Source organism: Ranitomeya imitator, chromosome 4 (genome assembly GCF_032444005.1).
Source record: "Ranitomeya imitator isolate aRanImi1 chromosome 4, aRanImi1.pri, whole genome shotgun sequence".
NCBI classification, from domain to species: Eukaryota; Metazoa; Chordata; class Amphibia; order Anura; family Dendrobatidae; genus Ranitomeya; species Ranitomeya imitator.
In genome coordinates, this window is record NC_091285.1 from 656,164,378 (window position 1) to 656,187,523 (window position 23,146).

The window sequence follows — 23,146 nt, forward strand, 5'->3', positions numbered from 1 at the left end:
ACGCAATCCCATTAGCGAAGCTTCCTAAGCCGATGTCCATTCGTGTAGCTAATGTGTCTGTTTTACCAACCCCAATTTCCCATCAGATTATACCTATTATTCTCACTATGTCTCCAAAACATCAGGAAATAGTCTCTTTTCTCATTATCCCTGAGGGCATGGATGAGGTACTTCTGGGGATGCATTGGCTGCGCCTCCATTCTCCTCAGATTGATTAGGCAAAGGGGAGCATACAGAAAGGGGGCAGTTTTTGTGAGAGTCTGTGTCTTAAGGTCCAGGTACCCCTGGGCGAGATCTATATACCATCTGAGCTTCAGACGGCGGGTCTCTCTGGGGCACATATCTGTAAAAGGGGTGGTCTCTTCTGTACTAATAGAGCCACTGTGTGATTGGAGCAAAAAAAAGCTTCGGCTGATGAGCAATAGCACATCCATGCCTCCCAGATTGTGGCAACTTTCAAGCCTGGCAAACGTCACCAGGGAGGGGATGTTAAGGGGGGGGGGTCATGTTTGGTTACTGCTGTCTCTCCAGCCAAGCCTATGGTAACCAGCGATAGGCAGCGGCGACCTGACACTCTGGTGACTAAGTCCAGAAATCACCTTACTGAACATGTTCATGATGTGGCGTTTCCCTACTGGTAGTCGGATGTCTCCAGCTCTGGTGATGTGGCAGCTCCAGATTGGGTCTCGGGCGGTGTCATGGCCGGCTGGGTGTGAGTGTTTGAGGTGGAGTTTGGGGTTTAAAAGACTTCCAATGGTGCCCGTGGGCATGCTAGTATCAATTGTGTGTGGCTATGTGAGTGAAGACCCTTCCACTCTGTCTGCAAGTGTCGTATATCTGTCTAAGCTTTGGGACTGTATATGTAGGCAGGCAGCTAGCATCAGTGGGGGCAGTTAGCCATTTGGCTTAGCATCTGTTATCCCATGTGTGTGCATTTAGCACAGTAGAGTTTCAGAGCAAACTCAACCCTAGTCAGGGTATTATGCTCAGCATCTATTTCATTTCTGTGTGCGATTGACAAAGCTCAGTTGCAGAGCATCTGCTTTGTTTCTGTGTGCGAGTTCAGTTCACTTGCTTGTCCTGTGACGTTTAACAGGACAGAGCACTTGGTACTCATTTGTACTGTTCCTTACTGTGGAGTAACAGAGTTTTGAAGTCAGTGTCCTGTTCACACTGAGTGCTGTTAACCCAGTGTGTACAGGTGATTGCTCACCGTGTGCTCTGTTATTGTTCACTAGCAGCAGTTTTCCATTCCTGCACGTTGGACCCCGGGTTGTGATTGCACTTTATTATTTATTTTAGTTAGCTCAATCCGCCATCCCTAACAGTTACATTTTTCATAACACTGAACTTTACACAATAGTTTATTTTTTACTAGCTAGCTCACTTTTATTGATGCATATATTTTAGCCATATCAGCAAAGCAACAGGACTAACTCAGCAAGACTTGTGTAATGCACCTGTACTGGGTGTCACAGGCTCTGCTTCCTTCACATTAGTCCACTGCCCTCTGTTGTACTCCACATCGAGTTTTGCAGGTTGCCCAGTGAGGCTCAGTGACATAATCTCCCTAATCTTATTTAAGTTCCATTAGGACAAACACTTGTGTTTTAGGATTGAGTCTTAAGACTTTTGTTTGGCGTCCCCCACCTTCTGCGCACAATGTGATTTAACTTGCTTCCATTCCAGCTTCGTTCCACTGTGTGCGCCCTGTTGCTCGCAAGATTCCTGAGTGTGCTAAGACCTTGCTTCACATGTGCCGTTCTGCTTGCCACACCAATGGTCGGGGTCCGTTTGCCCACCTGGATCTGAAGCTTAGAGGATTCACCTTACCAGGTAAGCTTAAAGAACTAGTCATGCTGCTCTTCTCTTTTACAAATCTTGAGAAATAAGGAAAAACTAAACAAAACCAAGGCCATTTTGTTCTAAATGAGACATCACTTGCGTTAGTTAAAAAAAAAAACATTTAATATTTCTTGTCTTTCCTACCCAGTCTGTTGAATTTTTGGAGGAGATTTCTTTAAATAGGTTGGATTTGAAATAAAAGGATATCATTTTGGGCAATGCTTCAAAAAATAAAAATAGCAACAGTTAATTAATAGACGTAACAACTTGTACTGAACAAAGGGCATTTGCAAGTCAGATAACAATTCAAGTCAATTTGAAAATTTAGTCCCCAAAAATCTTAATGTTTTAATTTTTGCAATATCGCAGAGAAACAAGCAATTTAAGTGTATTAGCTGTTTGAAATAGGGTTGAGCGACTTTTCTTTTTATAGGGTCGGTTCGAGTTTCACGAAACCCGACTTTTTCAAAAGTCGGGTCGAGTGAAATCGGCCGATCCTATAGAAAAGTCGGGGTCGGGGTCGGCCAAAACACGAAACTCTCCTTCAGGCCCTGGGATCCATATTTAAGTGTAAAATAAAGAATCAAAATAAAAAATATTGATATACTTACCCTCGGACGTGCCCTGGTTCTCACCGGCAGCCTTCCTTCCTAAGAATGAGCGCCTGAAGGACCTTCGATGACGTCGCGGCTTGTGATTGGTCGCGTGAGCAGTCACATGGGCGTCATGCGACCAATCACAAGCCGCGAAGTCATCTAAGGTCCTTCAGGTGCTGATTCTTAGGAAGGAAGGCTGCGGGTTAGAACCAGGGTGCGTCCGAGGGTGAGTATATTCCTATATATACTCACCCTCGGACGCACCCTCGGACACTTCCTTCATAAGAATTAGCATCTGAAGGACCTTAGATGACGTCGCGGCTTGTGAATGGTCTCGTGACCGCCCATGTGACCGCTCTCGCGACCAATCACAAGCCGCGACGTCATCGAAGGCCCTTCAGGCGCTCATTCTTAGGAAGGAAGGCTGCCGGTGAGAACCAGGGCGCGTCCGAGGGTGAGTATATCAATATTTTTTTTTTTATTCTTTATTTAAGACTTAAATATGAATTCCGATACCGATTCCTGATGTCTTAAACATATCGGAACTCGGTATCGGAATTCCGATTCCAGATCAGAAGATCGCCGACCTCATGGCCGACCCCACACAGGGGTCGGGTCGGGTTTCATGAAACCCGACTTTGCCAAAAGTCAGCGACTTCTGAATGTGGCCGACCCGTTTCACTCAACCCTAGTTTGAAACTCTTAGCCTGAAAATGGGCCAAGTGATTGAAGGTCACCATCATGTGTTTACGATGTACAGTACTTATATGGTAATGAACCATTGTATGGAGTTTCATAAATATGTCAGTCTGACCAAACAAATATACAGTATAAATTCAAAGCTACAAAGATCAAGAAGATAATTGAGCAAGAAGTAAGAACTGACCAAAAGCATTTACTTAATGTCAAAGTAAACAGAAAAAGAACATACAGCGGGGAAAATAAGTATTTGATACGCTGCCGATTTTGAAACTTTTCCCACCTACAAAGAATGGAGAGGTCTGTAATATTTATCTTAGGTACACTTCAACTGTGAGACAGAATCTTAAAAAAAAGCCAACATTCTATTACTTTTACGTAATTAATTTGCATTTTATTGCATGAAATAAGTATTTGATACAATAAAAAAACAGAACTTAATATTTGCTACAGAAACCTTTGTTTACAATTACAGAGGTCAGATGTTTCCTTTAGTCCTTCAACAAGTTTGCACACACTGCAGAAGGAATTTTGGCCCACTCCTCCATACAGATCTTCTCGAGATCTTTCAGGTTTCGGGGCTGTCACTGGGCAACATTGAGTTTCAGCTCCCTCCAAAGATTTTCTTTTGGATCCAGGTCTGGAGACTCCAGGACATTGAAATGCTTCTTACGGTGCCACTCCTTAGTTGCCCTGGCTGTGTGTTTTGGGTCATTGTCATGCTCAAAGATCCAGCCATGATGACACATCTTCAATGCTCTTACTGGAGGAAGGAAGTTGTGAGTAAAAATTTTGCGATACATGACCCCATCCATCATCCCTTCAATAAGGTGCAGTCGTCATGTCCCCTTTGCAGAAAAGCACCTCCAAAGTTTAATATTCTCCCACCATGCTTCATGGTTGGGATGGTGTTCTATGGAGTTGATACCAAAAAGTTATATTTTGGTCTCATCTGACCACACAACCTTTTCCCAATCCTCCTCAGGATCATCCATATGGTGATTGGTGAACTTCAAACAGGCCTGGACAAGTGCTGACCTGAGCAGAATGATCTTGCGTTCCCTGCAAGACTTTAATCCATGACGGCGTAGTGTGTTGCTAGCAGTAATGTTTGAGACTATGGTCCCAGCTCTCTTCAGGTCACTTACCAGATCCTCCAATGAAGATCTGGGCTAGTTTCTGACCTTTTTCAGAATAGTCCTTGTAAGTGAGAAAACTTACAAAATCGACAGTCTATCAAATACTTATTTTCCCCACTGTAAGCTGTTGATACTGTAATTTGTTGATGTAAAATGATGATGAATGAAAATAAAATGACCAAATAGATTGTTCTGAAATAAGTTAACTTTATTAGATTTAAAGGATTGGGTAGTTAACACAACTGAATAAAAATCTCTGCTAACTATTAGTGATGTTGGAACTGACGAAAAGCAAACATAATCTTATTCAGTCTATTAGACGATTTTCTTCTGCACATAGTGACAACTTTTATTGATGCTGCTTCAGTGAACCCATGTTCTAAAATAGATTGTCAATCAAGTATATTATTCATGTGAAGTGGATATGCTTATTGAAAACTAAATTGTGTAGTGTATGAGCCTTCATCAGGTCTTAATGAGTTTGGACCCTACTTTTTTATTGATGACCTATTCTTAGAATAAACCATAAATGTCTGATTGGCAGGAGTGTGACAGCCTATTCAAAGGATAGGGGATGGATCTATAGTAACCAGCCATGATCATGATAATCTTTTCACAAATCTGATGGGTTTCAGCAACATCTGAGAACTTCCGTCTGTTACCTGTAGCAGCTGATTGGTGCCTGCTGGCACACCCCATTAGCAAATATTTATGGCGTATCCAAGGATAGGCTATCAATAAAAAAAGTAGTGGCCAATCTCTTTAACATATTGGCTGAAGGCTTAGACAATAGAGCCAAAACAAGTTTTGTTCCTCATTAAAGTCTACACGAAGGTTATACATGGTGGGAACTTCTATTTCTAGACATGAGTCTACCTGAGCAGTGCCAATAAAAAGTTGTCACTACACACTGAAGAGTCCCAGACAGTTGTAAGGTTACCCATTGGACGCACATCTCGTAAGACAATGTTGGCTTACAGATCTGCTATTTGTAGAAGTCTTCAGTGATACTGTGACCATCATATGTAAGGTGGGCCTATCACTGATGTTCTTATTCAGCAAAAATTTGTTTTCCACACTGCACCTATCTCACTTCTTTTCTCCCTCAGTCCTACTATTTCTGTACAGAGGATCAAATCCCATTTCTGTTTTTATTGTAATGTTCTTAGAATCTCGTAGATTTCATACTTTGACCTTCATACATCATTATATCCCATTAAGCAAATGGAGAGATTATGTTATACATTTATAACTATCCAATACGACTTTGATCACATCTATCAAAACGTGAATTCAAATCTCTGCCACTTTGACTTCTGTTCATATCACTTCTATCTAGACTTTTATTGATATCATATGGCATGTAAGACCACCTATTTATTAACAAGGGAGGAGAGAGCCGCACCTTTAGACATTTACATCATTTTGAATGGACGTGTAGAGATACAAATACCCCTTTAACTTCCAAATTTGAGAGAACATATCACCTGTCCAGCTTCAGTTTGGATTCTACTCACCCAATTCTACATGGTTCATGTTTTTTTTGTGTATAGTAGCTCTCCACTATGGATTGGAAAGGAGCTTCCCACACGGGCCAAAAAGTTAAAATTGCTGGTTGTCAAGCTGGTAAAAACTATGAATATTTAAATATCTGTTTACGACCCTTTCAACAATTCCTTCGTAACACAAATTATTATCCAACACAGTTTTTCTCAATATTCCCAATCCAAGTACATCTATCTAAAGAAATTTTCTCCGAAGGCCAGTATAGCATAGTACCCAACAAATTATTACATGATGTGAAGTACTACTGCTGTTTTGATGCCAATAAAGGAGAAAAATAGCAGGATAAAAAGCTACTACAACTTATTTCAACATTACACATTGCACAGTGAACAGAAGTACACATGCAATAAGTTACAAGGGCTGTAATTTCACTCTCAGACAACATAATAGCCTAATGTTTTGTACTTAGTAGACTTCATTCCCTTCTTAGAAGGCAACTTTCATCATGAACAACCATAACTCCTCGTTACTTGATTCTTATGTTGCAGTTAGTTTCGTAGCCCTTGGCTTTCTAAAGCCAAAAGATTAGAGAAATGCAGTTAAAATAACACATTTAGCTCTAAAGCATGTATTAATGACTCACCCTATTATCTGAACTGGGAGCCATAGTATCCGTCATCCACGACCCAAACCTAGACCCCGAGGCACGTATCGTGATTGGGTTACTGACGCCTGTGAGTTTGCCACAACCTGAAATTGCAAAGGGATATAAAAGCAATAGGAATGAGTAACCTTATAAAATGAGCTCTTACAGTTCTAGACAATATGAGGAAAGTGGTTACTGGTCTATTCTTTTTAACACTTTATAGTCTACTCTTTGCATTTCATAAAATATCTTTTGGTTGCATAATTCTTTCTCCCATAGTCTTTGTAGGGGTTCACTCATTATGCTTCCCTATCCAACCATCACCAATTGGTGCTACACCCATGTGAGTGGCCAGTATTAGAGAAATGTCTCAGTCCCTTAGACCAATAGGTGATCATGTATATCAAAATATCAGTTTAGAAACACAATAACTTTATTAGTAAGATAGTGTGATATTCCCACCGAGATTATGAAATTGACTCCTCAGAATCAGAAGGATGGCCCCATTCTTCTGTAACATAACACTTCTGTCTCGGCAAAGTGATCGATGATTGTTGAAACTAGAAGACTATTCCTTTGTTAAAAAAAATGTTCCAGGAGCAAGAAGATATCTCTCCTTAAACCTTAAGGCATGAAGATGGAATAGGCAGTTGTATCTAGAGGATCTTGGGTTGACTCTAGAGAAATTATGTGATTGGTAATTTAGGCGCTGTAGCTGGCATTGGCAATGCTCTTCTTCCTACCACCCTTCTTTTTACATGAATGTCAACGACAAGAATCACCATAGTATTGCTGGGGAAAATGTAAGGAATAGGCTCTAACTCCAACCTAAAAGTTTCCGGGATTCATTTTATGGCACCGGTGAGAATCAAAGAAACACACAGGCATGATTTTTCCAAATCTCTCCAAAGAAAATCTGAAGCATCTGTTTATTTATACCCTTTATGAATGTAGTCATACCATGCATAAATGTTAGTGTTTCTTCCATAATAGAAGATATCAGAGCACACAGCTGCCTAATAATTAAAGACAATCCTGTACCCACCCAGCTTAATCACACTCAACAAGTATTTGTTTCAATGTATACTCTTGAGAATTACCACACCCTACGAGATTTGGCCCATCTGTAGACATTCTTTCCTTACTCTAAGGGCTCTTGCAGACAACCGTATTTTGGGACCGAGTACAAACCAACAAAACATCGGATCGCACTTGGACCAATGTTATTCTATGGGACAGCGCACATATCCAATTTTTTCCTCAAACACAGCTTGTCTGAAGAAAAAAAATCACAGCCTGCATGATTTGCATCCATAAATCGGATTGAACTCGGCCATGCAAATCAATGCGTCTGTTACAAAAATTGAACTGCACTCGGATAAAATCCGAGTGTGGTCTAATTTTCAAGGACTTACAGAATAGGGAATGCGGAGATTTTTTTTCCAATTTTCTCGACAGCCAAGAAAATCAGATCACACTGCGATCAAACTTTAATCAAACTGTGAACCGAGTGTGATCAAAGTGTAATTAGTATAATTGGACTGATTTTCTTGTGGAGAAATGGTTGTGTGACCCTACCCTCAAAGCAACTAAAAATGTCAAAATATATATATTAGTGTATTAGGTTCTTTAAATATCGAATTAATTGTCACAGAACCCCTATGTTAGGAGTCGAGGTCCCACCGCTGCACAGGGGGAATCTCGAACCATGTCTGCTGCGGTCTCTCATTCTGCATCAGCCGCAGTGGAGCCTGCTCAGCAGAGACGTCGGTCCCAGCGTCTTGCTCAGTCTCACTCTGTTCAAAGGGTTACTGCTGCTTTTCCTGCTTCTGCCATTGAAGCCAGTACTGGGCAGCGGCGAGCAGACACTTTTGGGACTAAATCCTGCTTTTCCCCTTCTGAGCATGCCCAGGACAAGATCTCCCATTGGAGATTGAGGGTCACATGCTCAGATACTGCAGCAGATCCCATTGGTCCTCCAGGAAGGTCCTGAAGGTGCTCAACTTCTGTGGCAGCCTCCCATTGGTCCTTCTGGTAAGGTCCTGTACATGCTGCAGCTATAAAAGATTTGCATGGCCGCACGGCCATGCGCAAGTATACGTTTGTAATCGTGTGTGTGTTGATGAGTGCAAGTCGTTCCTTAAAAAACCCATCCCTTGTGTATGACTGTTCGTGTAAGGTATATGGCTGCAATCTAGCGCCCGGCTGAACTCACAGCTTTAACACACGAAACAGCGTCTACTGCTGTGACCGCCAGTGCAGCGCAATGCGCTATTAGAGCACTTCTTTAGCCCAAGTTTGGGTGGTTATTGGCATCCGCCAGTACGGCAGAGCTCGCACTGTTGTGCTATTTAATTATTAGTTTTGTTGCGTGCGGTACTGCAGCCCTGTGACGCAACAGGGTTCGCTTCTTTCACACAGGGTGAAGCTAACCCGTGTGTCTCATTGTACCGCCATATAGTCCGTCATTGCTTAGCAACAGGTACCATCTCTGCACGGTGGACCCCAGGCTGCGAACGCACCTTATTTCTTTTCTCTAATTATTTGGTGCGTTCCGCTAGCCCTAACACCCTATAACTATTATACAAGGTCTGCTGGTCTCTCTCTATGGAGAAATTAATTATTTGTAGAAATTATCATTACAGGGGGCTACATGGAGCACAGCACTTTACTATGAAGCCAAGGGTGCTGAATGCTGCCATCTGCTGCTCCAACAGATGCCATATTACAGGGTTAAGCTACTCTAGGTGCAAGGTTTCAGATAAGAGTCCTGTTATACAACATCAGTTGGGAGATGCCACAATTTTTTTGTGAAACTATAGGCATGCAAAGGTACAATAGAGCACTAATTGAACCTACAAACACCATATTGTGGCCCTCCACAAAACCATGCCCGTAGACTTAAAATTTATGCATGATACCTTAGCTTACAAATATGGCTCTTTGGTGTGATGTACTGAGAATATTTACTGTTGGACAAATCCATGATCTTGTACATATTTGTATATGGAGCCCTTGGTGACTATATCATCAGTATACAGATGCATAGCTGTAGAGGGTGCACCAAAGGAGAGTCAAAGTCAAAGAGGTAGGATGCCTAGGAGAAATGAGAGCTGTCATTTAATCAGTTGCAATGGCTAACTGGAAACCTTTTCTTTTCTGATAGTTTAAATAAATCTCCTCCATGTTTTATTCTTCAGTGACTCAGCCAGCTTTCCTTGAGACTACATGCCTACAAGATTGAGGAACTAACAGAGTCTATGTCCTATATCTCAAAAACATAGACAGTCTATCTTCCTAATGAACAGTGAAATGTTGAAATTAGAACTTCAAGCACCAACATGTGAATACATGGTTTATGAAAATATGTTCACAGGAATTTAATTATACAATACCCTTGAGTACTTAAAGTAATTTCCTGCACTCGGCATCAACACCTTAGCAATAACCAGTTATAGTCCCATCTACTGGGCTATTACTTTATGCATTTTATATTTCCAAGCCCTAAAAAAATAGTGGTGCTTTATAAGTGACTAATGGTCTTTCTCGACCCGCCACAGTCAACAATAACCCATGACCCTTGGAATGGTCTCATATATAAAACCAATTATTATGCTAGTTTTTAAATGCTCCAATGTTCAAATCATATTATTTGAGTTTCTGCCTTCCAATTAACTCAGACCTTGCTCTAGTGGGTTTATTTCCAGCTGGGTAGCGCATAAAAAAATAATCTACTTTTATCATATTAATATTTGATGTTTCTCTGAATTGCTTGCTAAAAAAAGGGTTTTTGTGGAGCTTGACCTGGGCTTTTTATTTTAGAAAGTAACAATCAGTCAATGTGAATTTAAAATGGTCTAATGGGTATGAACAACGGCTCGACAAAATCTGTTTAACACGGAATCTAAAATTGTTAGCTTGACACTGAAAGGGTAGAGTGCATCACGTCTGTGTTTTGCTAGTGAATATTTGACTTCTTTCAAGAATTTATCCCACATACAACCCGTGACTGTAATTAAAGGAATTGTCCAGACACCTAAAGCAACCTATACATCTTACCAATTCCCTGTTACTTCTATTCCAACATTTCCTTGGACCCAACAAGTCTTTTTTCCCAATTCCATTGATGCTGCTTTGACATATGTGACCAGTGTAATCAATCACTGCCTTTAGTAGTAATGTCTTGCCACCATCCAGGTAACCGATGTGGTCAGTAATTTGATGAAGAACTCACAGATTGTGTAGACATTGCATTACTGGACCAGAAAAAACAGAGGCTGGTTGGGATTGGGAGACATGTTTCGAGGATGGAGTGGTAAGGTCGACTAAAAACATGACTGAAGTTAAGGAGTTGTCCAGTCACCTAAACATTTTTAAAGACAGCTTCAAAATAAAATAGTAATAATCAGGTTTCCAGTTCACTAGTACTCCCATGCCAATGGTTCCTCCATAAGGTTGAAGGAACAGCCGAACTCAAGATATGGGTTTTCAGATGCATAACATAGATGAAATTTATTGAGGTCACCACAGTAACATTAGAGTGTCGAGGTAGCATTTCGAACCCGTAGTGGGTCTATATCAAACCTCGCTTAAAGTAGAGTTAATTACAGGGAGAAGGCACCGCAGTAGAAAAAATTTTTTTTGTAGGGGCTCCTAGAGAGAGCTGTTGGTACTGTATACAAGAGTCCGGCAGAGCATGAGGAGGGAGCATGGTCCCAGTGAGAGCTGCAGGTTCGGAGCGTGGAGATGCCTGTGGTGATGTAACTGTTAGGATTTAACTGGATTCACTCCAGGTTCAGCCTGCACCTGTCTTTTTTTTATCAGAGTGCATGTCGTTTCCCTATAAATGGTTCCTCCATGTCAGATGAACTATACTCTTCCAGGTCCAGTGAAGCCATGTCAAGGCTTTACTGGACCAATGAAGGTCAAGTGAGACCACGTCTGTTAGGTCTCGAGTTCCCGCTTCTGCACAGGGGGAATCTCGAGCCATCTCCGCTGCGGTCTCCCATTCTTATCCAGCCGCAGTGGAGTCTGCTCAGCAGGGACGTCGGTCCCAGCGTCTTGCTCAGTCTCACGCTGTACAGAGAGTTACTGCTGCTTCTTCAGCTTCTGCCATTAAAGTCAGTGCTGGTCAGCAGCGAGCGGACTTCTCTGGGACTAAGTCCTTGTCTGCACACACTGAGCATGCCCAGGGCAAGATCTCCCGTTGGAGATCGAGGGTCATGTGCTCAGGCTCTGCAGCACATTCCATTGGTCCTCTTGGCAGGTCTTGGAAGGGCAAAGTTTCTGTGGCCACTTCCTGTGCTGCAACTATATAAACTGCGCATGACCGCACGGCCATGCGCTAGTGTACAATTGTTAATGTGTGTATGTTGTGAGTGCAAGTCGTCCTTGGATACCCCTACCCTATTGAATGTCTGTTCGCGGAAGGTGTATGGTTGCTATCTAGCGCCCGACTTAGCCTACAGCACGAATCACACATTACAGCGTCCAGTTGCTGTGACCGCCAGTACGGCGCCGTGCACTTCCTCTGTGCTTTCCTTACCCAAGCCTGGGTGGTTAGTGGCGTTCGTCAGTGCGGCACCGCATGCACTCTTGTGCCTTAAAATCGTTATTTAGTTTCTTTACACACCCAGTTGCGGTGTTATGCCAGCAAGGGTCTAATCGGACTTCAATCCTAGTTGGGGTTGAGTTCGCTGACTACTTGCTCGCGCTCTATGTGCGGTACCGTGGTCCTGTGACGCAACAGGATCGCTTCCTTCACGTTGGGTGAACTTTAACCCACGTGTGTATACTTATGAGTACCGCCATATAGTCCGTCGTTACTTGGCACCAGGTTCCATCTCTGCATGGTGGACCCCGGGCTGCGAATGCACCATACTCTATCTGTCTTAATATTTGGTGCGTTCCGCTAGCCCTAACAATGTCAAAACAAAATGTGACCGCTGCACCCAATTACCAGCTGAACTGTTGACTTGTTTCTATCATACAGGTGACGGCTGTAGCCAGAGAATGAGTAAAGGCTACATCTGAACCATGCCCACTTTTTAAATAGTGATGGAGCAATTTTTATAAAGGATTTTTGGCATATTCATTAAATATTTTTAAAAAATCAATTTTTCTGGATTTTTTCCATCTTTACATTATGAATTTGCTATACTACGAGGACTTGTGCATATTGGATCTTGTCTGCAGGTGAGCTGGCCACCGTTTCTTGTTTGCTTCAGCCAAAGATTAAATTCATTAGTCACATATTGTGTTGATATTTCACTTATGGACCAGTAAAAACAGATACTAGCAGTGAAAGTGCCAACACAAGAGTGACAAGGGTTTGCTAAGTTGAGGATAGCTGGTGGCTGGGTATCACTTTTAGCCCAATATCCAGGGTCAGAATGACCTATTAGAGTACAAGAGGATCCTCCATGGACACAATGACTTACCCAAAGGTCCAGCAGAAGACAACTTAATTTAAAGCTGACTTTGGAGGCAATCATTTCCTTCCAGGGAGATGATAAAATAATTAATTAAATCTTATTGATAATATGTCCTGAATGCATATTGAGGACAAGGAAGATTGCAATGAAACTAACAGAGAACGTGCACACTCTCAGTATAGGTAGAAGATGGGTCTAAGGAACCACAGTTAGACAACACCAACTTTCTGCTCTTCAATATTGCGCTAACAAGGGACTGAGCTATGGGGATTTGTTGTGCAGTGTCTTCACACTTGACTAGAGTTGAGCAACATTTACTTTTTTCGGATGTGTCAAAAGTCAGGTCGGGTGAAATTGGCCGATTAATGCGAAAAGTCGGGGACCAACTGAAACAGGAAACCCAATGCAAGTCAATGGGGAATCAAAGTCGGCAGCGAGTGGAGGACAGGAAAACACCTACAGTGCCCATTTTAATGCCAAAAACATCAATTCTTATTACTTAAGCTTGTCAATCTTAATTTACTTTATAATAATAATTATGCATTGAAAACTGAGGGTCATTTGGCTAAAGTTTTGGGGGGGTAGGGCGGGCTCAAGATTTTCATGGACCCAGGAAATGCGGAATACGTCACGGTGGTGGAGCAGGGAAAGGTACGGTAAGTATTTCAACTTTGCAAGTGCTGTGATCCAGAGAAAGCGGGGGGGGGGGCACTCATTGCCACTGGCACAGGGCCCCTCATGTGTTTCATGGCAGGTGGCACCTCCCACTGACAGAGACACATTTGCATACTATGAGGGGCCCTGTGCCAGTGACGTCGCCAATGAGTATGTCCCCCACCTGATGAAGGAACTTGCACTTTCATCTGCATCTTCCTCTTTGTCCCCGTGTAAGATGGTATAGAATGCGGGAAGGGGAACCTGACTTTCAGCAGGGTCAGATTCTGGCTGTGTAGAGTGCAAGGGGAATGTAGTGGTCTGGGTCAAAGTACCAGCAGACTCATCTAGCAGTGGCTGGGCAATGGGCAGGATGAGGAGGAAACACAGATATAGGCCCAAATAATAAAGTAGGCTAAATGCAGTTCAAAATTGGTAACAGGACTAAACAGGCGGCATTGCTTTGTTCAGTGGCGGACTACTGTAATGAGTGTCAGACACAGATAGTAGGCCCAAATAATAAAGTAGGCTAAATGCAGTTCAAAATGAGTAACAGGACTAAACAGGTGGCATAGCTAGGTACAGGGGTGGGCTCCCCTGCTGAGTAGCAGACAGTGGTAGTAGGCACAAAGTATTAACTCGTTTAAATGGAGGCCAGGGCCCCTGTATATTTTAACTATCATCTATCATTTCAACAAATTTGTATTGGCAGTGCCATTGGATTTAACAGCACAGACTACACAGTGGTGGAGCAGGGAGAGGTAAGTATTGCAAGTGGTAGAGCACTGTTCGAGCTGGGGGGGAAGACTCTCTCGTGGGCGGCGGTACTGGCACAGGGCCCCTCATATTACAACAGTGTGTCTGACGTTGGTTGTGCACCACCACCGTCAGAGACATTTCATTGTACTATGAGGGACCCTGTGCCAGTGCCGTCGCCCAAGAGTGGGCACACCCACCTGTCCAGGCAAACGGCACTCACACGGGTGCTTGTGCCAGGTGGTGACCACGGCCCTGTGGGTGGAGTCAGCCCATTTAGGGAGGTATAAAAATGGCCTATGGTGGACATTCAGCAGCTGCAAATGGAGGAATTGAAGAAGTCAGTAAGAGGAGGCCAAAAGCAAGACATTTTTCAGGCAAGCTACGTGTCAGCAGAGGAAGGTGGGCAAAATAATTTGAAATCCATGATTGGTTCATTTTAATGAAAGTTAGATCATCCGGCTTTAAAAGCTGTTTTCCTACTCCCAGATAAGGGAGCCTTCGAGGCCTTGTGTAGCCAGATGATGACGCTGGCTCAACATCTCCAGCCTTAGGTGCTATTGTGCTTTTGCCACTACCACCAGATGCACCACCACCACCACCATTAGTACCAGCTGGCAACCACCGCCCACGGGCTCTTCCACCAGACTTCCTAATTTTTCGGAAAATCTAACCAAAATAACAACCGTTATATGGTACTGTAAAACAAGGTAGAAGGTGTATATAAACTTGTTGAGATTTTAAATCTCCCTTTTTTGGGGGAAGACTGAACCAAAACTCAGGCCCAGTGTATATAACAACGCAATCTAAGTGGCAAAAAGTGGCTGGAAGATATATGAAAAAATACAAGGACTGTAGTACAATTTCAATCTCCCTACAATGATCAAAGGACAAGTATGGCAGCAATAAAAAGGACTGCTGCACACAAAAGTGTGGACAAATAAACAAGAGAACTGTGCAGAAAGGAGCAACAGGAATTTTGCTTTTAAAAAAGCAGTTGGTTTGCACAGCGGCGTACAAACAGCAATGCAGCTATCAGGGAGCTTATAAGGCAGCCTAATAAGCTACAGAGCTGATGCACAAAAATCTAGCCTCCACTGTCCCTGCAAACAAATGGTGGTGTTGGACAGTGGAAATCTCTACAGCACAAGCAGTTTCGGGGCTTAATCTTCCCTCCCTAACTATATCCCTTCTTCTGATGAAGATGCAGCAACCTCTCCCTATGCTAAGATCGGCAGAAGTAAGATGGCGGTCGGCGTGCACGCACCTTTATAGCCCCTGTGATGCCGCAGAAAGCAAGCCAATCACTGCCATGCCCTTCTCTAAGATGGTGGGGACCGAGACCTATGTCATCACGCTGCCCACACTCTGCGTCCTCCTTCATTGGCTGAAAAATGGCGCTGAAAGCGTCATACGAAGCGCGACTTTTGAGCGCAGATCGCCGACCTCATGGTCGATCCCACACTAGGATCGGGTCGGGTTTCTGTTGTGAATTCTGTGGCAGAGCTCCCTCCTGTGGTCACAAGTGGTACTTCGGCTGGTTCTCTCTGTGAGCTTCCATTGGTGGAGGAAAGTGGTACTGCGGCTTCTGAGTTTCCTTCCTCAGGTGATGTGGTGAAGTCGTTAGGTGCTGCTCTATTTAACTCTACCTAGTGCTTTGATCCTGGCCTCCAGTCAATGTTCTAGTATTGGACCTGTTTCCTCCTGGATCGTTCCTGTGGCCTGCTGCTCTGCATAGCTAAGTTCCTCTTTGCTATTTGTTTGCTGTTTTTTTCTGTCCAGCTTGTCAATTTGTTTTTTACTGCTTGCTGGAAGCTCTGGGATGCAGAGGGTGTACCTCCGTGCCGTTAGTTTGGTACGGAGGGTCTTTTTGCCCCCTTTGCGTGGTTTTTGTAGGGTTTTGTGTTGACCGCAAAGTTACCTTTCCTATCCTCGCTCCGTTCAGAAAGTTGGGCCTCACTGTGCTAAATCTATTTCATCTCTACGTTTGTCTTTTCATCTTAACTCACAGTCATTATATGTGGGGGCTGCCTTTTCCTTTGGGGTATTTCTCTGAGGCAAGGTAGGCTTATTTTCTATCTTCAGGCTAGCTAGTTTCTCAGGCCGTGCCGAGTTGCATAGGGAGCGTTAGGCGCAATCCACGGCTGCCTTTAGTGTGGTTGGAGAGGATTAGGGATTGCGGTCAACAGAGTTCCCACGTCTCAGAGCTCGTTCTTGTTTTTTGGGTTATTGCCAGGTCACTGTATGTGCGCTGACCTCTATGTCCATTGTGGTACTGAATTACCTTTCATAACAGTACTGGAGGCCCAAAGTACTAATGCTTCCCAATAGAGGGAAAAAAGAAGTTCTGAGACCATTTTTTTTTCTTTGCACTGTGTTTTGCCTTTTTTTTCCCCTAGACATTTGGGTGGTTCAGGACACAGGTGTAGCAATGGACATTAAAGGTCTGTCTTCATGTGTGGATCAGCTCACGGCAAGAGTACAAAGTATTCAAGACTTTGTGGTTCAGAATTCTATGTTTGAACCGAGAATTCCTATTCCTGATTTGTTTTTTGGAGATAGAACTAAATTTCTGAGTTTCAAAAATAATTGTAAACTATTTCTGGCTTTGAACCCTCGCTCCTCTGGTGACCCAGTTCAACAAGTTAGGATCGTTATTTCTTTTTTGCGTGGCGACCCTCAGGACTGGGCATTTTCTCTTGTGTCAGGAGATCCTGCATTAAGTAATATCGATGCATTTTTCCTGGCGCTCGGATTGCTGTATGATGAGCCTAATTCTGTGGATCAGGCAGAGAAGAATTTGCTGGCTCTGTGTCAGGGTCAGGATGAAATTGAGGTATATTGTCAGAAATTTAGAAAGTGGTCCGTACTCACTCAGTGGAATGAAGGTGCGCTCGCAGCTATTTTCAGAAAAGGTCTCTCTGAAGCCCTTAAGGATGTCATGGTGGGATTTCCTATGCCTGCTGGTCTGAATGAGTCTATGTCTTTGGCCATTCAGATCGGTCGACGCTTGCGCGAGCGTAAATCTGTGCACCATTTGGCGGTATTACCTTAGCTTAAACCTGAGCCTATGCAGTGCGATAGGACTTTGACCAGAGTTGAACGGCAAGAACACAGACGTCTGAATGGGCTGTGTTTCTACTGTGGTGATTCCACTCATGCTATCTCTGATTGTCCTAAGCACACTAAGCGGTTCGCTAGGTCTGCCACCATTGGTATGGTACAGTCAAAATTTCTTCTGTCTGTTACCTTGATCTGCTCTTTGTCATCGTATTCTGTCATGGCATTTGTGGACTCAAGCGCTGCTCTGAATTTGATGGACTTGGAGTATGCTAGGCGTTGTGGGTTTTTCTTGGAGCCCTTGCAGTGTCCTATTCCATTGAGAGGAATTGATGCTACGCCTTTGGCCAAGAATAAGCCTCAGTACTGGACCCAGCTGACCATGTGCATGGCTCCTGCACATCAGGAGGTTATTCGCTTTCTGGTGTTGCATAATCTGCATGATGTGGTCGTGTTGGGGTTGCCATGGCTACAAGTCCATAATCCAGTATTAGATTGGAAATCCATGTCTGTGTCCAGCTGGGGTTGTCAGGGGGTACATGGTGATGTCCCATTTCTGACTATTTCGTCATCCACCCCTTCTGAGGTTCCTGAGTTCTTGTCTGATTACCGGGATTTATTTGATGAGCCCAAGTCCGATACCCTACCTCCACATAGGGATTGTGATTGTGCTATCGATTTGATTCCTGGTAGTAAATTCCCAAAAGGTCGACTGTTTAATTTATCTGTGCCTGAGCACGCCGCTATGCGGAGTTATGTGAAGGAGTCTTTGGAGAAGGGGCATATTCGCCCGTCATCGTCGCCATTAGGAGCAGGGTTCTTTTTTGTAGCCAAGAAGGATGGTTCACTGAGACCTTGTATAGATTACCGCCTTCTAAATAAGATCACGGTTACATTTCAGTACCCCTTGCCATTGTTATCTGATTTGTTTGCTCAGATTAAGGGGGCTAGTTGGTTCACCAAGATAGATCTTCGTGGTGCGTATAATCTTGTGCGTATTAAGCGAGGCGATGAGTGGAAAACTGCATTTAATACGCCCGAGGGCCATTTTGAGTATCTAGTAATGCCATTGGGACTTGCCAATGCTCCATCAGTGTTTCAGTCCTTTATGCATGACATCTTCCGAGAGTACCTGGATAAATTCCTGATTGTGTACTTAGATGACATTGTGATCTTCTCGGATGATTGGGAGTCTCATGTGAAGCAGGTCAGAACGGTGTTTCAGGTCCTGCGTGCTAATTCTTTGTTTGTGAAGGGATCAAAGTGTCTCTTTGGTGTTCAGAAGGTTTCATTTTTGGGGTTCATCTTTTTCCCTTCTACTATCGAGATGGACCCTGATAAGGTCCAAGCCATCCATAATTGGACTCAGCCGACATCTCTGAAAAGTCTGCAAAAGTTCCTGGGCTTTGCTAATTTTTATCGTCGCTTCATCTGCAATTTTTCTAGTATTGCTAAACCATTGACCGATTTGACCAAGAAAGGTGCTGATTTGGTCAATTGGTCATCTGCTGCGGTGGAAGCTTTTCAAGAGTTGAAGCGTCGTTTTTCTTCTGCCCCTGTGTTGTGTCAACCAGATGTTTCGCTTCCGTTCCAGGTCGAGGTTGATGCTTCTGAGATTGGAGCAGGGGCTGTTTTGTAGCAGAGAAGTTTTGATTGCTCGGTGATGAAACCATGCGCTTTCTTTTCCAGGAAGTTTTCGCCTGCTGAGCGAAATTATGATGTGGGCAATCGAGAGATGCTGGCCATGAAGTGGGCATTCGAGGAGTGGCGTCATTGGCTTGAAGGAGCTAAGCATCGCGTGGTGGTCTTGACTGATCATAAGAACTTGACTTATCTCGAGTCCGCCAAGCGGTTGAATCCTAGACAAGCTCGTTGGTCGTTGTTTTTTGCCCGTTTTGACTTTGTGATTTCATACCTTCCGGGCTCTAAAAATGTGAAGGCGGATGCTCTGTCTAGGAGTTTTGTGCCCGACTCTCCGGGTGTATCTGAGCCGGCGGGTATCCTCAAAGAGGGAGTAATTGTGTCTGCCATCTCCCCTGATTTGCGGCGGGTGCTGCAAAAATTTCAGGCTAATAAACCTGATCATTGCCCAGCGGAGAAACTGTTTGTCCCTGATAGGTGGACGAATAAAGTTATCTCTGAGGTTCATTGTTCGGTGTTGGCTGGTCATCCTGGAATCTTTGGTACCAGAGAGTTAGTGGCTAGATCCTTTTGGTGGCCATCTCTGTTGCGGGATGTGCGTACTTTTGTGCAGTCCTGTTGGATTTGTGCTCGGGCTAAGCCCTGCTGTTCTCGTGCCAGTGGGTTGCTTTTGCCCTTGCCGGTCCCGAAGAGGCCTTGGACACATATCTCTATGGATTTTATTTCAGATCTTCCCGTCTCTCAAAAGATGTCAGTCATTTGGGTGGTCTGTGATCGCTTCTCTAAGATGGTCCATTTGGTACCCATGTCTAAATTGCCTTCCTCCTCTGATTTGGTGCCATTGTTTTTCCAGCATGTGGTTCGTTTACATGGCATTCCAGAGAATATCGTTTCTGACAGAGGTTCCCAGTTTGTTTCAAGGTTTTGGCGAGCCTTTTGTGGTAGGATGGGCATTGACTTGTCTTTTTCCTCGGCTTTCCATCCTCAGACTAATGGCCAGACCGAACGAACCAATCAGACCTTGGAAACATATCTGAGATGCTTTGTTTCTGCTGATCAGGATGACTGGGTGTCCTTTTTGCCTTTGGCTGAGTTCGCCCTTAATAATCGGCCCAGCTCGGCTACCTTGGTTTCACCGTTTTTCTGCAACTCTGGGTTCCATCCTCGTTTCTCTTCAGGGCAGGTTGAGTCATCGGACTGTCCTGGTGTGGATACTGTGGTGGACAGGTTGCAGCAGATTTGGACTCATGTAGTGGACAATTTGACTTTGTCCCAGGAGAAGGCTCAACGTTTCGCTAATCGCAGACGCTGTGTGGGTCCCCGACTTCGGGTTGGGGACTTGGTTTGGTTATCTTCTCGTCATATTCCTATGAAGGTTTCCTCTCCTAAGTATAAACCTCGTTTTATTGGTCCGTATAGGATTTCTGAGGTTCTTAATCCTGTGTCTTTTCGTCTGACCCTTCCAGATTCTTTTTCCATACATAACGTATTCCATAGGTCATTGTTGCGGAGATACGTGGCACCTATGGTTCCATCTGTTGATCCTCCTGCCCCGGTTTTGGTGGAGGGGGAGTTGAAGTATATTGTGGAGAAGATTTTGGATTCTCGTGTTTCAAGGCGGAAACTCCAGTATCTGGTTAAGTGGAAGGGTTTTGCTCAGGAAGATAATTCCTGGGTCTTTGCCTCTGATGTCCATGCTCCTGATCTTGTTCGTGCCTTTCATATGGCTCATCCTGGTCGTCCTGGGAGCTCTGGTGAGGGTTCGGTGGCCCCTCCTCAAGGGGGGGTACTGTTGTGAATTCTGTGGCAGAGCTCCCTCCTGTGGTCACAAGTGGTACTTTGGCTGGTTCTCTCTGTGAGCTTCCGTTGGTGGAGGAAAGTGGTACTGCGGCTTCTGAGTTTCCTTCCTCAGGTGATGTGGTGAAGTCGTTAGGTGCTGCTCTATTTAACTCCACCTAGTGCTTTGATCCTGGCCTCCAGTCAATGTTCTAGTATTGGACCTGTTTCCTCCTGGATCGTTCCTGTGGCCTGCTGCTCTGCATAGCTAAGTTCCTCTTTGCTATTTGTTTGCTGTTTTTTTCTGTCCAGCTTGTCAATTTGTTTTTTACTGCTTGCTGGAAGCTCTGGGACGCAGAGGGTGTAACTCCGTGCCGTTAGTTCGGTACGGAGGGTCTTTTGCCCCCTTTGCGTGGTTTTTGTAGGGTTTTGTGTTGACCGCAAAGTTACCTTTCCTATCCTCCCTCTGTTCAGAAAGTTGGGCCTCACTTTGCTAAATCTATTTCATCTCTACGTTTGTCTTTTCATCTTAACTCACAGTCATTATATGTGGGGGCTGCCTTTTCCTTTGGGGTATTTCTCTGAGGCAAGGTAGGCTTATTTTCTATCTTCAGGCTAGCTAGTTTCTCAGGCCGTGCCGAGTTGCATAGGGAGCGTTAGGCGCAATCCACGGCTGCCTTTAGTGTGGTTGGAGAGGATTAGGGATTGCGGTCAACAGAGTTCCCACGTCTCAGAGCTCGTTCTTGTTTTTTGGGTTATTGCCAGGTCACTGTATGTGCGCTGACCTCTATGTCCATTGTGGTACTGAATTACCTTTCATAACAGGTTTCACAAAACCCGACTTTGCCGAAAGTCGGCGATTTTTGAATTTGTCCGATCCGTTTCGCTCCACCCTACACTTGACTGCTGATGGTCAACATAAATCTTGTTTTCCCTCAACTATGAAACATTGGACTTTTTATGATTTTTCACAGGAAAAAATATCACTGGCAACCATCTGTTCTACAGAGTGCTTTATTGGTGAGCTTGTACGCTAAGCTCTATCCATCCTAATGTTCTCACATTAAACTTTTTCCGCCACACAGATTGCAGTACAATATTGCTTTACTACTCATGTATTCATAATTGTGGTTTATAAGTACTTTCACTACTGTCTTCTTATATTTTATAGGGCCATTTAATAGTTGCTGTGACTAATTCCAGTTAAACTTTACAAGCAATAAGATGATGTTCTCAGGGAGGTTTTTTTTGGAGAACTGAAGAGGGTCTGCTCCAGAAACGAGATCAAAGTGTTTTTGAAGCAGTTTAAGATGTGGCTTGTGAAGCAAATCCACATAAAAAAGCTCCAAGGAACCATACCATTAGTGTGCCATTAACCTTCAATGCCCAATACGTTAAGGGAGCACCATATGCAAAACATACAGTATACATAGTGTTTTGTCTAGTGCAGGTCCTGACGTGAGTCAACCTACTAGTCAAGAGGTACCATAAATGAAGGAATCCTCACTGCAGGAAAAAAAAAAATTACCGTAGGTGTAATTGCCAAGTGCAATCGCGAGAAGGCGGAGCTTGACACAAAGATTTTAAGTCAAGCTCCATCTCCAATGGGCTTCATTAAGCAAACTTTATTTTTCTTTTTGGAGTGAGGATTACTTAATTTATGATACCTATTGAATAAAGATGGGCAAATGTAGCAAAATCAAAATTCAACAGGGCAAATAAAGGTACTGTAGAGAATAGCTTGGCTGCAAATCAAATTTGGGGAAAAGTTTGACAAGGTCAATGGATTTGAATTTGAAAAGATTCGTTCATCTCTAATTTTATTTGCCCTGAACCAATCAATCTTAATCTATTATTAATGAATAGATTTACCTTCAAATTGTTTCCTCTCTTTATTAATAGAAAAATTTATTGTAGGCAAGGGTAACAGTTCCCCTTTAACTGAGCGCATTATGGCATCCACAGTACCCTTCAACCTGTGATTGATTCCATTTACCCCACCGATGGGCCCGTTTATCTGTTACCCTGATGAATCTCATGGACTGGAGGAAAAACGTGTTAGGATGGTCAATTAACTTGGATGGACATGAAATATAAAATCAGATCAGAATTGTGGCTATTCCTATTTGTTCTGCTTACATCAAATATTGGGGCTATTCCTATCAGTTTTGTATACACCATGCATCCTTAGCATATTAATAATCTGAATAGTACTGCTTTAATATGCTTTCTTTGAAGTATCATATTGATTAGACCCTTTAATACTAGCAACTTAGGAAATATTGGTAACGTTTATCTCTTGGTAAATTGGGGTGACATACGCAGTTATTAGTTGATTATTTATTAAATTGATTATTTAAATTGATTATTTATTAAATTGGGGTGACATACGCA

At 43.5% G+C, this 23,146-nt stretch overlaps 1 protein-coding gene across 2 annotated transcripts in view; it reads right to left on the minus strand.

Moving 5' to 3' along the window:
- Window positions 1-23,146, minus strand: part of OLFM2 (olfactomedin 2) — a 517,336-nt gene that overhangs the window by 50,374 nt on the left and 443,816 nt on the right. For both annotated transcript variants that reach the window (XM_069767046.1, XM_069767045.1), the window contains exon 5: window positions 6,429-6,535. In XM_069767046.1, the coding sequence (XP_069623147.1) occupies window positions 6,429-6,535 (107 nt within the window). The remainder of the gene's footprint in view (window positions 1-6,428; window positions 6,536-23,146) is intronic.